Raw genomic sequence first — 16,166 nt, forward strand, 5'->3', positions numbered from 1 at the left:
AGCAGTCCAAACAAAGAACAAGTGACAGTTAGATTTTTGTTTCTGAAGAACACGAATTTTGAGAAATGAAAAGGCACTTCTATGTGTCAAGAGTAAACATTTATTATTGCCTTTTGCTTTACATGCATTTTCCCAGACATATAATACTAAAAGATAACAGTCCACCACAAATGTCATTTTCTACTTCAAAATTTGAGGAACAAAACATCTTCAGAGAGCTTTTTGAAAGTTATGAATCATACAACTATTATATCCAGCTCTTGGATAAAAGTCAACTATCCCTCTCTCCAAAGAAAACCTTTTTTCCTTACTAGGAAGTGGATCAAGCTTAAGAGAATGAGTAAGGAGAGTCATAAGTTCATAGTCAAATATCTTATTTTCTTGGGGCTAAAATCTATCTAGCCATGCAGGTACAGAGTAATGAAAAAAAAACCCAAAACAAACCACAAAAAAAAAAAAGAATATAGAGCAATTTTCTTCCCTCAAATGTTTGTGGTCTAGAAGGATCTCAGTTCCACAGAGATGCCCCTCTCTTCCTAACCAATACACTCAGCAGTAATTAGATGGATTCCCAAACAAAACTATTCTTCTACATCTAGAGAAAAGGAGGTCTAGCAGTTAAACTTTCAACCTATTTTTTCTGTAGTTGCATATAGAAACATGATGCAAACCTGCTGATCAGAATTGATTCTTGGACTGTAGGACAGCATTACCTATCTACAGCAGTGCAGTCATGTAGCATCCTGAAGAGAGAGGTATTTATTTCCCCCACCCCAAGTTAGGATATTTTCTTCATTTGCACCTGCCCTGATTTCAGGTCTCAAACTAGACATCCAGCCTGCAGTCCAGGCTATAAAGTTGTAATAGTACTTTTTGGGACAATGTAGTACCAGAGGTTCCAGAAATCACAGCGCTAGCAATTTTTCCTAGGAACCTCCAGGATGCTGGACTTGATTCTGCATGCAAGAATTAAACATTTCTAAAATAAATAGCCTTGTAAAGCCAAAATGCATACCAAGCACTGAAAAAAAGAGGAATTTTTAAAAAATGGTGTTAGTGTTATTTTCCTTAGATGTGAAGTATAATTATGTACCTTTCCTTTTGCAAACCTTTAGTTTTACTTTTTTTTTTCTAAGTAATTTTTAAAATAAAAAGAAAATTATAAGATTCAAACCTTGGCTATCTCAGTGTTTTTACATAACTCATGGATGTTTCATGTTCCACAGATGCTCTTGCAGAATTGTGCAGATAATGTGATTTTTACAGCTGGCCAAAGCTGCTGGGCAAGACAGCACACAGTCTAACAGTCTCAAACAAAGGGGTGAGCCTTAAAATACTAATACAGAGAAACATGCCTGTCCATCCATTTCCACCTTTTGATACCCTTTAAAGCCACTGACAAATTTCATCCAAATAACTTGTTTGAAATTTAAACAAATTTGACACAGTCCTGCCAGAATTTAATTCCAGACGATGAGAGAGAGCCAACCTAATGCCCTCATTCAGGAGGTTCAGGGCAGAAAAGCACAAGTCTTACATCAGATACTCCATTTGACAGCAGACTCGTGGTTAATTGGGTGCTGTGTCTTGTCTTGCATGTCTGTCATATGGGAAAATGGGATTACCATCATAAAGTGGTGATATTTAGTAGACAAATCTTTCAGAAATTGGGCTTCTGCTGTCTATGGGATATCTTATTTTCTTGGCTCCTGAAGCAGATGGCTCAGAAGTTCACTCAACCATTTATTTTTAATTACAAAACCTGTTCTTTAGAGCCTAAATCCCCTTTGGTCACAGGGTTATACAATCCTTCAGATATATGAAGGAAAAAGAGAACTGGATTGATGGGGAAATATGTGTGCATGTGTATGTATACATATCTGTACACTCTCAGTCATGCATAATCAGTCATTAATTCAAAGATAAATTGAAGAAATAAATATATTTTGGCCACTTCAAATGTATAAAATATTTTTCCTTACTTTTGGATAAGGCCTTCTCCATTGAATAAGTCAGGGAAAAAGCCATCCTCTCCTGTGTCATCTGCTAAATTTTTTGCCAAAGGATCATCATTAATAACAAGGAAGTGAAGTTTGCCTGTAACTGGAAGGCAGGAACTGGAATAACTGACCCAAAACTTGCCAACAAAAGAGGGGAAAAAACTGTTCAGCAGGAAGTATAAATTCAAGGCGTCTGTGGAACTTAACAGGGAAGGCACCTTTATTTTAAATCTGCAGTAATACTATTTCTGAAAAGAGATCCATGCATCCATGGAATGGGTCATGTTCTATTTGTTCAGAACAACGTAATACTAAGGAATGCCCTATCAATATTTTTAACAAGTATGACTAATTTAGCACTTCTATTAGAAGTGCCCACATACCAGTTTTTTGTTTATCACCAGAACACTCCTAGCTTGCTGGGTTTCTTGCACTCCATTACAAGAAATTCTTCTTGAATCAAAGCTGGGCAAAATATTTGAATAAGTCCTTTTTGGTCTTATCCTTAGAAGTAATGAGACAGCATCAACTCTGGAGATGGAGATGTCATAAGAGAAATCACATGATCTACAGTTTCTCAAGATCATTATGTTTTCTTCACATGCCCTCTATCAGACAGATGTGAAATTAATAATTTTGCACCTCAGGTTTGCTCTAAGATGGTAAAGGTTCATTTGTCTCAAAGAGCAGGTCATTTCTTCCTCTGCAAACGTTCTGAAATAGAAATCTAATAAAATGAAGTACTAAGTCTCCATTTATATGACTGCTTTTCACATGATCAAAAATACTCCTGCCTGGCAGTTCTTTTTACAAACCCGCTGTTTCCACCACTATATTAATCCAGATATAATTGTCAGTAAAGAACATTAAGTATTTCTCCTCTTTTTAATATGGAGCTCATCAAAACAAACCAATCTGACAGTCAGGTTTCATACTATGTGTTGTTACCACCACCAGAACATGTCCATGTTCCTTACACACTTAAGCTTCGCTGTAAGACAAGAGGCCAACAGACCCAGATCTTTGCATCAGTCTTCCTGTCCTCTTCTAAATCCCTCCCTCAGGTGGTGGCAGAGGGAAAATATTCTGTTTCTCCAATGAGACCTCTGCATGTTGTAGCTGACCTAAAAATATGTATTTAGGTATTGATGAAGACACAACACTGCCACTATTAGTATATTCTACATAATACCAGCTTGCTTGGTAGCTGATGTTATGAAAAGTATTTATGAGAAGATTTTCTCTGTAAAGAAAAGATACACGCGGGATGAAAAAGCAGATTTTCTGATACTGTTTTGTTTTCCAAAAGAAAACTTTTTTTTCCCTAGCATTGGCAAAGTAAAACTCAAACTTTTGTCTATAATACACATTTTACTATAAAAGACACTCTTGGTCACTCTGTACCTCACTGTTCATAGAGCTTCACGCAAGGACAGGAATACGGTGGAGATGTCATAATACATCCCAGCTTGTGAAAGCAGAGTCCAGGAGAACACAAGAGACATCATGGTGACAACTCCTCCTTCCAAAATGTGACAGAAACTCAGAATCACAGAGTGGCTGAGGTAGGAAGGGCCTGGTCTCTCTGGTCCAACCACGGCTTAATAAGGAACGAGTAGGCTGCTCAGTACAGTCCAGACAGCTTCTGAATATTTCTGTTGCTCTCCCCTCACCTACTAAACCATTTAATTGCAGAAGGCCATCAGGTTCATCAAGCACAACTTCCCTTCATGAATCCGCACTGACTTCTTCTAATCATGCTTTTGTCCTTTATGTGCCAAGAAATGGTTTCTGAGAAAACAGTTCCATCACCAAGTGAGGCTGACTGGCCTGTACTGCCCTGAGTCTGCCTTCCTGCAGACAGGAGTGGCATCTGTTGCAGCTGCCTTTTCTGCCATTCATTCATGACTTTCATGGACTCCTAGAGATGAATTTTATAGTCTTATTATATAAGACTATGAGGTGAAAAGGAGGAGAACTGGATTGAAAGAGACATTTTATTGGAAGAACTCCGATTATTTTGCTTTTTCATGACCCAAGATCTCTAATAATACAAGGGAAGGTTGTTGTGTAAGACAGTGCTAGAGAAATCAGCTCAACAAGCTAAAAACTGTGTGCCTGCTTCCAGGCTGGTCGATTCCAAGAAAGAACTTTCACATAGTAGTCACAGCTGGACATCATTTGTGTTTTCAGTAGGACCCTTTCCAAGATGCATTTTTTTAATCAGAGGTAATTAACACCTAACAGGGAGATATGGACATACATCCCACTAGGTATTATTTATTTGCAATTCTATTATAATCTGTCAACTTATGTTCTGCATAAGCTGTGATTCACCTGCAACACTGTAGAAAACCCAATACTTGCTTTTACCCTTCTGAGAAAGTGGACATTATACATGAATGATTTGTATATCAGAAAGGCATTAGGAGAAAGGATAATACAGCAAGTATTCTTTATTTTCAATTTCTATTAAAAGTGTAACTTGATTTTACAATAAAGCCATATAGGAAATTTAAGTTCACTGTGGACTTCCTGTTCTGATAAATCAATGATACTGAAGTTTATTACAGCTCCAGGTTTAGAATGGTGACTTTAGGATTACCCCTGAACTTTTGCAAGGAAATAAACCAGTACAATACCTGCAAACCCTCTTCTCCTCAGGGTTCCAGTGTCTGTGATCTGAAGTCTACTTCTGATCGAACACAGGTGCACGGCCTTGGTTCAGACTTCTGAAAAAATTGCTATAATCCAAGAAAGAGCTGTAGAAGATAACCTGCAATCTGACTACAAGTTGACATTTTCTTATGATTGCAAAACTAAGTGGCATTATGACTTTGCTATAAGCCTGAAAACAAACAAAAAATGAACTTGTTCACAGGCATTTCCTGAAGGTATAGCAACAAGAAGGAAGGATTTAATTTCCTAGTGACACAAAGATCCCTCCCTCTTCTCTTGAGACAAAAAGGTCTAAACATCTAAAGAAACCTGAAAAGACAGAGAATGGCAGATGTCAGTTTGATTTGGACACCTTGGAAAATTACCCAGCTGAAGCCAAAGCAGTGAGCAAAATGAATAAATTAAAAAAGAATAATCATTAAGAATGAGGATTTAAAGGGCTCCTCTGCTCTGTCCTTCCAGACTGTAGCAAGCCTTTTAGGAGCAACAATTAGTTCACAACTAAACTACAGCAGTGATACAGATTCAAGAGCTCAGACATGCTGTTTTCCTCTGGACAAACTCAGATGATGGAGTAGAAAATACAGCAAAATGAGCTGTGTTAATTAAAACATTTCTGTTACCTCCATGTATCATGAATATGTGAATTCTCTGCCTGGAATATCATTGGTTAGATTGACAGTCATTGTTTTGTAAATGCTTCAGGGTAACAGCCATGTCTTAGCACAGAGAAACATAGTTTGGACTGTTACAAAAAACCAACAATTTGGGGATAGTCCACCAAAAGCTATTTTCATGGCTTTTTTTTTTTTTTTTTTTTTGGTCGAAGAAGGGAAAAGATGCTATTTTTCCAGAATTATTGCAAATGTCACAGTGAAAAGACATATGATAAGAAAAAGGCAATGATTATCCCTGGAAGGCCTTAAAATTTCCCTCCTGCTAAGACAGGAGAGAGGATTTTATTTTACTTTTTCTTCTTAAGGTAGCTGGTTTTAAGCTATATCTGTTCACCAGTAGATTCGAGGAAAACTACTGTTTAAAAAATCAGGTTTCATAATAAAGGGGCCACAGAGCAAGAAAGATTTGCAGGAGCTCATTTAGCCATTCCACATTTTCCAAGAAACTCTTTTAACTGGGGCACTGCCTCACCATCAGAGTGCATGGACACACACTGGAGCAAGATTTGTATCATGTAATGCCTGTCAAAAATAAACCATGTTGCAAAGAACTGAAATAAATAATTTTACCCATGGAAATATCAATATGGAAAACAGAAAACCACAAAATATAGTTTACCTTATTTATCCTTCAGCATCGCTACTTAGGTTTTACTATGTACAGTCCCACTGGTTTGGGGTCAAATTTAGAGAATATTTGATTCTGGATTTTCAGGCCCTAGAGAATTCCCAGTCCAGTAGGGCTAACGTGTTCTTTATACCTATTGATTTTCAGAGCTTCAGACTTGTTAGATCAGAGTCACTGTTGGTTCTGCACTTACATGCAAGATGATTTCTTTGGTTGAAGTATTTGTGCAGCCAGTTAGCTGCTAGAAATGGCTGGGTGAGTGAGGTCTCTATAGCACTGGCTGGAATTGCAAGTCTGACACCAAGCTAACAGTCTTATTTCTCAGATAATGGTGTCTGAACTCTGAGGGACTCTGATATCCTGCTCCTAAATAACTCTAACTGTGGGTGACTGCTCTGCAATTCTTATTTTACAACTATATGAGAGTGAAAATGTGCATCAGAGTAATTTGATATATACCGTGTAACAGAAATGTTCTGTTATGTATCTTGTAATGAATTTTCTTCCTGCCTCTTCTTGCCCACCTTTTATTTTAAATGTTAGCACTCTTCCATTTAAATGGAAGCACTCACATCACATGAGACAGCTGTCAGAAGTGGAAACTTTGAGCACAATAACTCATAATTCAAATTCCAGACAACTTGAGGAGGCCTTGATTTCAGGTCCTGAACTAAGAAAACTCCTTTTTTCTAAGGCTAACTCAAATGTGGTTCACAATGACCAAACCCCATTAAGGTCCTGGTTTTTGTGTTGTGTTTTTTGTTTTGTTTCTTTTGTTTCTTTCTTTCAAGCCTGAGCTCCACGTCCTAGGTTAAATCTAATCCAGATCTGGAACTAATTCCTCAGCTTTCCTGAGCATTACACTGAAAGCACACCTACATTTATATTAGATTTCATCAAAAGGCTACAAAGCACTTTAGAAAGGATGTAACTGCTGCACTGAGAGTGATGCAACCAAGTCTGGAGAGGTTTTTTTCTCTGCATTCTAATAGATGCTTTTATTTACTAGAGTTATACATAAGACTTGTCTATTACAAACCCCTGAAATCTCATTTTACTAAAATGAAAACATATTTCAAATGCTTTGGAGAACTATTAAGATTATTGAATGTCTAGCACACTGCTTCAAGTCTCCAAGTGGTTCACTAGACCCCTAGGGAATAGGCAAGCAGCATACAATTATCACAGTAATTAAAAAGGTGCAATGACTCTTCTCTTAAAGACTCCTGTTTTATTAATTCTATGGTATGCTTTGGAGACTGACATTATTTTATTCCTACCCAGCTTAATTATACCATCATTAGTTTATCAGCATCTCTTTTTAAGCCCTTGGGACAGTTATTAGCATGTCACTTGCTAACAGCTAACCAATAACCACTACACCTTCAAAGCAGTATCTTCTGCCATAAAAAAGCCAATTTGTAGAGACAGATTTAATACCATCATTCAATTTAAATTTTTCAGTCAGACATCACCTCCTGCTTTTAATTTAAGAGCGTTACTGTTTAGCTTAATGAAAACAAAAATAATTCTGATGTATTACAAGACATTACCAGGTAATAAAATACTTCCAGTATTCCAGAGTTTTACGAGACTGAATTCATGTTTTAATAGTATGTACGACTGAAAAGACCAGAAAGTATATGATGTTTTTGGATTTTTCTCTTTCTACTGGGTCTGGCTGGGATGGAATTAATTTCCTTCATAGGTGCGCTGTTTTGGATTTGTGACTAAATCAAGGCTGATAACACACAATGCCAAGGCCCTGCTTCCCAGGAAATGGCTAACCTTCTGCCTGATGAGGGGCAAGAGGGAATAAATTTCTTATTTTGCTTTGCTTGTGGCTTTTCCTTCACCTATTAAACCCTCTTCAACTCAGTCCATGAGTCTTCTTGCCTTCCTGCCATTTTCTCCCTGTGATGCAGCAGAGGTGACTGAGTGAGTGGCTGTGTGGATACTTGGCTGCTGGCTGGCATCAACCCACCACACCCTCTAGCCCTCTAGTACAGACAGGTTCCCTTAGACAGAACCCAATGTTAAATTACCTAAGAACATAAGCAGATGATGAAAGTATGAGAAAAACTGTTCAGATTTTAAAATATCTGAAGTAGTTGTGTACGAATTACTTATTTACCTTGTCTAGACAGAAAATTTTACATTATGAAAGGCATAGTGACCCAGAAACCCTCCTAAAGGGAACTCTAATTCATTTTTATGCCTCACTTTTGACTAGGCTGAAGTTATCTTAGTCTAGTAAAAAAATAAAATCTTATATTTACTAAATGCTTCAATATCATAACCTAACTGTACTGTTTTCTGTTACTTGGCATTAATTACTTATTCAATACCAAGAGGAAGGAAAAATGAACTGAAAAGAATATCAAAGAGTTAGCACTTGTACAACCTTGCATCTTCAGAACATAACATTGGAATTCTGACAGCAACTATATTTCATTCCATGTTTGACATCACACCAATCAGCTCAGCTGAAATGCCATTTAGCCACTGACAGGTGGACAGGTGACTTTACAAAAGTAACTTTACTTTTAATATGCAGTGGAAACACATCATTATTTCTGTTGAAGAATGTAATTGTTCCTGTTAAAAGACAAAGAACACCAATCCATTCTTTAAAAAGCTAATACCATTTGCTTAGTCCCATTTCCTCTCCTTAGACTTCTGCCTGTCCTTCTCCAACTTTTCAGCAGCAGAAAGTAGACTCAATATACTGGGAGAAAATACTAATGATGAAAAAAAATTCTGGCTCTCAGCACACTCTATGATTTTCTGAATGGCTGAATCCCAAATATAAGTGCCACTCTTCCTGAAAATTACTGTACAAATTGTTAGTATAATGGGTTTATTTTGTATCTTTTTACATTCACAGGTCAGCACTTTTAATTATAAAATACAAAACAGGAGCCCAAACTTCCACATCTCATGACATGCTGTCAGTCAGTCACTCAAGACACCAGACCTCTGCCAAACATCATCTACTGACTGACACTTAACAGTGAGTACTTATGCTCTTACACAGGATCTCTTCTCATTTTATCTACAAGTTTGGTATTTGGCATCAAAAAACAGGAAACTTTACCCAAAACAAACCAAATCCTTAACAAGGTTGGGATGCTAGCCAAAAAACAAAAACAAAAACCCAAACCAAAATATACCCCAAATGAACTAACCTGAAACTCAAACATACACTGTCAAGAGAGGGGTGTAATGGGATGGAGAGAGCTCAGTGAAATGGAGAGAGCTCAGTGCATACCTGAGAGTAAAAATTATTTATACAGCACTCTACACTGACCACTTTAAGGCCCACACAGGCAAGATTACAGCTACAATCTACAGCGGCGTTGAAGGTTGGCTTCAAGGTCATTGTAGCTGGCAAATGTTGATAGCTTACACTTAAAAAAAAAGAATTCAGGCTTGATTCTTGCAGCCTTATGCTTTAAGACAGATGGCAAAAACTGTCAGTGAAGTAACTTACCTCTTCAGCCCAAGAAAGATGCTTACAAATTTCTAATCTCTTTGAAGTACTCACCAGCACATTTCGTTCTTGTTTTAAGAGCTGGGCCAGGAGATCCGGTTCCTCCTTCCCCTGGTCTTGTCAGTAATACACTGATTTCATATTCTGTGTCAGGATCCAGGTGCCCAATCTTGTAGCTTGTGGAGTCCACAGGTTGTATGTCATACCAGCTTCCACTTGAAGTTCGATATTCAACTTCCCTTTGAATAATGGGCCCATCCCCATTGATGGAATTGGCATTCAATTGGATCCACAAGTAAGTTGCACCAACCGAGGACAGCTGAGGTGGAGCAATGGGAACTGGTGGCTCTGAAGCACAGGAAGTAACAAAAAACAGCAATTAGTAAACTGTCACTTTTTCTGCTTTTGAAACATTCAATAATCTGTGGGTATTGTACTGTATCAGAGCTGAAGATTGCAGAAAAATATGGATGTGATTAAATCATCACTACAGATTCAGTTATTTCCAATAACTTGAAATAGAGTCTTCTGCTTATCTATCTGGAGCTTTTAACAGGAAGCTTTTGTTTTATACCATGTAACTTCAAACTGGATGCAACTGTGATTCTATTCACTAGCCATTACATGGCAACTTTTATCTTCAAATTTAAAAAGAAATATAATCTTAGCTTTTCTTACAAAAATCCTTATTCTTGTAAATCCTACCTAAAACTAACATTTTTTAGCTAAAATTGCTATTGCAGTCTTTTGGACATAGCCAGAACTGTGATTTCTGCATACAAAATGAATTTTTTATTCACTATTTCTCATACACTGTACTATGCAGGCTTCAGATTTTCAGACTTCTGTGTAAGTAGAATAAATGTAGTTTTTCCTTTTTTTTTTTTTTTTTAAGTCCTGTAACCTGGTTAAACAGAAAGAGTTTCTAAATGAGACATGGGGGAGTTCTGGAGTCTTTACTATGACTCTGACTATTTCATGTAATGGCTTATTTTCTCTAACTACCACACAAAAGCAATACCCTGTCTCACAGAACAAGCATGTGTGTGATCTCCTGATAGTTTGCATTCTAAAGCCTTTAAAAGTGAAGAAAATTTTAAAACCCCACTTATTTATTACCTGATGGATACCTCATTTTAAATTAAACGGTGGAAAAGATTTGTTGACATCATCTCTTTTTAAAGGTAAATAGCAAATTTATTTTCCCCTATTGATTAACCAGGAAATTACTGTGCTGTTTCATGCATCACATCTGCATAAAATTCACCCTCTCATTGGTTCAAGATATTCATGTAGAATGAAACCAGGCTGCTGTAATAAGGCACTGTTTGATTCAATATTCTTAACATATCTATCAGCAAACACTGCCACCTTCTTAAGGCTACACAGAATACTTGATGAACGTAGAACATCTGTCTTTCCTAAGCTGTAGATTCAGATTTATCCTCTTCTGCAAACCATTTCCCAACACGTTGAGATACAGGTAGTCAAACAGAAAGCTGAATTTATATATTTAGACACTTTCTCAAGGACTTCAAAGTCAGAGTTAAAGCAAATAACATAAAAGAATGAAGCCTGAGGGAGAAAGAAACTCTGGAAATAAGCATTACTATTTCCTGCGAAACAGCAAAACTGCTATTTCAACAAACATGCAATTATCCTACGTTATTCTACCTTTTTAATTTACAGAAGGGGTATGCAATCCACAGAGCACTAACTGCACTGAAAATTAGCTGTGCCTCAGACAGAAAATGTTTCTAGTTTGCAATGTGGAGCTGCAGATAGGCTGCAGCCTGTGCAGTCTGTTGGTAATAGCTGATATATGACATCATCAACCAGCAAACACTGTCATCAGCATTATATATTTTCATCTTAACGAAACTAATTGATTACTATAATGAAAAACATGATACAGTGGGCAGCAAGCCAGAATGTCTCCAGAGATGTCTATTAATTATTGCTAATTGGAATAGACATAAAAACAGCTTAATATACTATGGTAGATTACAGTACATAAAGAGAATACTACTGTTTACATTTTCAAATCCCTAGGGAAAACACATTTATGCCAGTAGTAATATATGGCAAGCTGATGTCATTTTTTGGTTAGAAACATACTGCAGTTTTATTGAAATCATTGTTCCTTAAGTATATAAACTATGGCTTCATAGAGCGATAGCATGTCTGGAAACAGTTCTGGCTTGACTCAAAATGATTTAGCATCAATTTAAATCATTAGGCTGTTTTGTGAACCAAGACATGAAATGGAACTTTTATAGAGCATCCTAAGGCATTTACTTAGCCATGCTGAAAGAACAGTTAATTACTTTCAAGTTCCAAATGCTCCTAAAGGCTGTTGAAGTGCCATTCAAAATGCAAACTCAGGAGTTAGGTCACTAAGGTTAGTGGTTACACCAATTAATTTTAAGTATTACAAGTACATGAAATAGACAGTATTTTATTGTCTTTTCATCCCTTGGGGCATATTTTTTCATTCCTTTGTGACCAAAGTGCAAAAGGTTAATGCAAGCTGCATGAATTCAGCAAAGCCTGCATATACTGCAGTCTAATGCTCCTAAGATAGTTTAATACTAAAAGTAGTCTTCTTACCAGAGATGGAGGTTACGTAAAATGAGCCTTTCATTAAAAACATGATGCTCATTATTAAGTGACTGGTTAAACAGACAAGACCCAGAGTCAAGCATATGCTTTAATACAAATGGTGAACTACCAAATATAATGAGCTGATTTCACGACTAAAATATAAAAGCTGCTCTTGTGACTTATTCATTTATTCCTTTTTTAGGCAGAATGATTTAATTTGTTTAGAATACTGAGGAGTTTGAATCAACCAGGTAAGCACCAGACTGCAGCACCAATGTCTTTTACTAAAAGCAGTTTTACTGGTGGCACTAGGGCAGTCTCAAATAAATATTGTGCCAACTATTTTCCAAGTAATACTTTTATGAACAACAACAGAACTGTGATTTTACATCTGTGTACATTCAAGGAAGGAATATCAACTGACTGCAGAAGTAAGTTCGTAGCAGTGGCTATTTGGTATGACAGTTTAACTTAAAGAGTTCTTCCTCATACATCCCTTCTGAAACAGAAGTAAACAAAGCTATTAAGTCCTGCAAAACCCTCTGAAGACAGGCTTCTAAAATAGAATAATAACTCAAAAAAAGTAAGTTATTTTTATCCATAATTTCAAATGTCATGCTTTTTAGACTTTGGACAGACAGGTGATCTTTTCTTGAATTCTGTGACAAATAGCAATCAATGGCCATAATCCCTTAAGTAAAGAGAATAGTGTCTACCTTACAAAGCCAGAGGTCTGCAGATGACAAGAATCTTTAGGCAGATGCTGTAAAGTCAGTCTACATAAATGAATCATTTTCAGCAAATATGAGGAAAAAAAAGATTTCATGATAGCTAGCAGCCCTTATTCAGAGGATGAAAGCAAATTTAGCTGTACATCCATATAAACTACTTATTCCTATGCACTTCTATATTAATTTGAAACATACTTGAAACCAAATCCTCTATTCACAGTGCTTTGTGTTTTAAATTACATAGAATTTCCAACCATCTTTTGCAAGATTCTAAGATCCCTGTTTTTCAATTCTCTTAATATTTTAATAGGGAGGGAAAAGGAATGACACATAGATTCCAGTGGAGATAATGTAAATCTCTGAGATTTATGTGAGTTATAGGACACATAAAAATATACATTTATTTTCTGTGGCTCAGAATAGCTAACCTGAAAAATTAAAAGATCTACTTCAATAGTGACAGAATGGAGCCATGATACCATGTGACATTTTGCAGCATTTAATTGTGGATGAAAGGCAACAAATACCCCCATTGATAACAAAAGGCTATGGGAAGCTTGCTAAGATGGCTGAACTCTCTCAACTGTTTTGGCTGGAGGTTTTCCCAAAACCACCAGGCTGAGGCACATATCCACACTGGAAAATACCAGCCTGGAGTCAGTTTGCCAAAACAGCAGTGTAGGAAAGCAAGGTTTCATGACAGAATTTTTCAGACAACCATAAAAATAAGTCCTGATATCACTGTTTGTAAAAAGGGTACAGAAAAGGGTACATGGATCCAACATGAAAGGGGAATAAGCAGGGAGGGAAAAGAGTCTTTAGGCACCTGTGTACACTAAACATATGAGAACAACTGAGAGAACAGAAAAGTAATCATAACTATTTTCTTAATGTGTCTTGATCTCAAAATTCTTCTGCTATGCTTCTGTCCTCCAGAATAAATTATTGAAGTGGTTTGGTTCTGTTGCTGGTGTTAAATCTTCCATTTTGAATGACACAGACATTTAAGCTGCTCGCATTGCAGATGGTTACCTTCCTACACCCTTGCTTAAAAACCTAACTCCTTTAAACCAGTTTGACACCTGGGTTTACCTTGTTTGAACTCAATAAGCAGTCTGAACTCTGTAATAATCTGATGTCTGCTCAGACAGGCTCATTCTGTTCTACATCTAATCTGTGTTGGATCTGCCCACTATTAGAAAAATTCAACCTAGGGACTGTATGTAGAAGCCTAATTTACTTCACCAAATACATTTAATCAATTCCACACCACTATTATCCTTTTGCTCAATGTTTGATTACTTTTATGTCACCTATTAGATATAAACTGCTGTTTTTTACAATAAGTGGGTGATCTGACAAGGCCAATTTCATGTCCCCCATTAGATAAAGTGACATTTCAATCCAATTCTCTGACAAACTTAGATGAGGATACTGTGCAGTCTGAGCACACACAATGACAAGTCACTTGTCTTTTCAGCCTTTCCTATCTGAACAAACACTTGGGTAAATTGAAAACCTCCCCTTCAGGATTTATTTAAATAGAGCAATCAATACTTTATTTCAGCACCCTCTAAAAGGCATGTAAGATAACATAAACAAATTTCCAAAGAAACCCCCTTTTTATTTTTCCTTCTTGTTTAAGACGAGTAGAATTGTTCACTGACAGGCTTTTTGCTCATTAACCAGGCAATATTCGTGTTTACCATTCTTTAATAAGATAAAATGGGATTAACTGACAGCACTTTAATTGCCTCTCTCCCCATACAGATTAAACCTTGTTACAAACATATCTGCTCAGGTTAAAAAAAAAAAAAACAAAACACCAAAGCAAACAAACAGAACCAAAACAACCCAAACAAACCCCCCCACCCCCCCCCCCCCAAAAAAAAAAACAAACCAAAAACCAAACCAGACAAAAGAAACACTGAAAAGAAAAAAAACAAACCACCAAGAAAACAACCCCACAACATTTTGCAGTTTTCTTCTAATCTCTCACATTCAAGATTTGATTCTTTTGTGATTTCAGGTTTGTTTTGCAACACCTGACACTTGTGGCCTTCCTGCTGATTTCCAAAGTTGTGGTACCTGATCTCCAGTGCCACAAAATGTCATGCCACAGAAGCACTACAAACCTTAGAGGTTTACATAAGAAAGTAACCGGATTCTTAGAGTTAAGTTCCTAGTGAAACTATATCTACAATGATGCAGAATTAACGTAGTATGGAGTTGTAACCCAATTGACTGTGCAAATGTCCCTACTTAAAAGCCAATATATTTTGAAAAGATCAAATGGATTTATGGATTCACAACTTGAGTTACAAGTTCAGTAACCTGAATGAAACAAAAAACAATAAATGAAGAAGTAAAACAGTGAAGAAGAGATTCTCTTAAATATTTAAATGTTAGCTTTGACTCTCCTGCCATCCTAGCAGTGCAATTCTAGGGAAATTCCTCTTAAATCAGCTTAGTTACACCAGTGTAAATGAGAAAAGAATTAAACTCATTGTTTCCAGCAAAGAGTGAGGAGTAATTATCCCACTGTTTCTACACATACTATTATTAACCCATGAGTAATTCCCAAGTATACTGAGCATTACAAGCAAAATGGGCAAATGTACATTTTTAAATGATTTCTCGATGTAAAAAAGATACAGCTGCACTGAAATCAATCCATTATTTTTGAATTCCGCTAACTAACATTGCAGAAAAGCTGCTGAAAATACTAGGAAATACAATTTCTTAATTATACACACTCAGTAAGACAGCATATTTACTAATTAGCCCTTAATGCTGCTATTTCAGTACAGTCACCTCAGGTTTTATAGTACAGTGTTTAAAATGGGTCTTTTTAGGTCAGGAGGAGTGACCTGCAGGTGATCTCATAAAAGCTCCAATACAGGCAATGGGGATTACTGTAATTACTTTGCCATTCCACAAGTAGTTAATGGGATTACACCCGAAGGCTATCCACTTGTTCACTGTGCCCCGTGCAATTTTTCTGAAAGAATCTGGGTAAGCACAAATGCTTTAATGATATGCTTCCTAATTTCATCCACTGCAACACAAAAGGAGCACTAATAAATTAAAACATCCTAAATCAAAGAAAAAGAAAAAAAAACCCCAACAACCTAACTCCTTCAGCTTTCTGTACCTCATGTCACTGGTTCAGTCAATTTTCCATCTGCCTTCTTCAGGCACTCTCAGTTCTTTCTCATTTCCACTGATGTTAGGTTTGAGAGAAGCTTCATCATTCCTGTTGGGGTTCATACTCCACCCTTTCTTGCTCTCTTTGCTGACTTTCATATATTTCCTTTTTTGGCCACTCCTTTTATTTCCTTTTCAAGCTATCTT

General features: G+C 36.7%; 1 protein-coding gene across 6 annotated transcripts in view; it reads right to left on the reverse strand.

Moving 5' to 3' along the window:
- PTPRM (protein tyrosine phosphatase receptor type M) overlaps positions 1-16,166 on the reverse strand; it is a 466,786-nt gene that overhangs the window by 263,022 nt on the left and 187,598 nt on the right. For all 6 annotated transcript variants that reach the window (XM_030444842.1, XM_030444847.1, XM_030444845.1 and 3 more), the window contains exon 7: positions 9,532-9,825. In XM_030444842.1, the coding sequence (XP_030300702.1) occupies positions 9,532-9,825 (294 nt within the window). The remainder of the gene's footprint in view (positions 1-9,531; positions 9,826-16,166) is intronic.

Source organism: Calypte anna, chromosome 2 (assembly GCF_003957555.1).
Source record: "Calypte anna isolate BGI_N300 chromosome 2, bCalAnn1_v1.p, whole genome shotgun sequence".
NCBI lineage: Eukaryota > Metazoa > Chordata > Aves > Apodiformes > Trochilidae > Calypte > Calypte anna.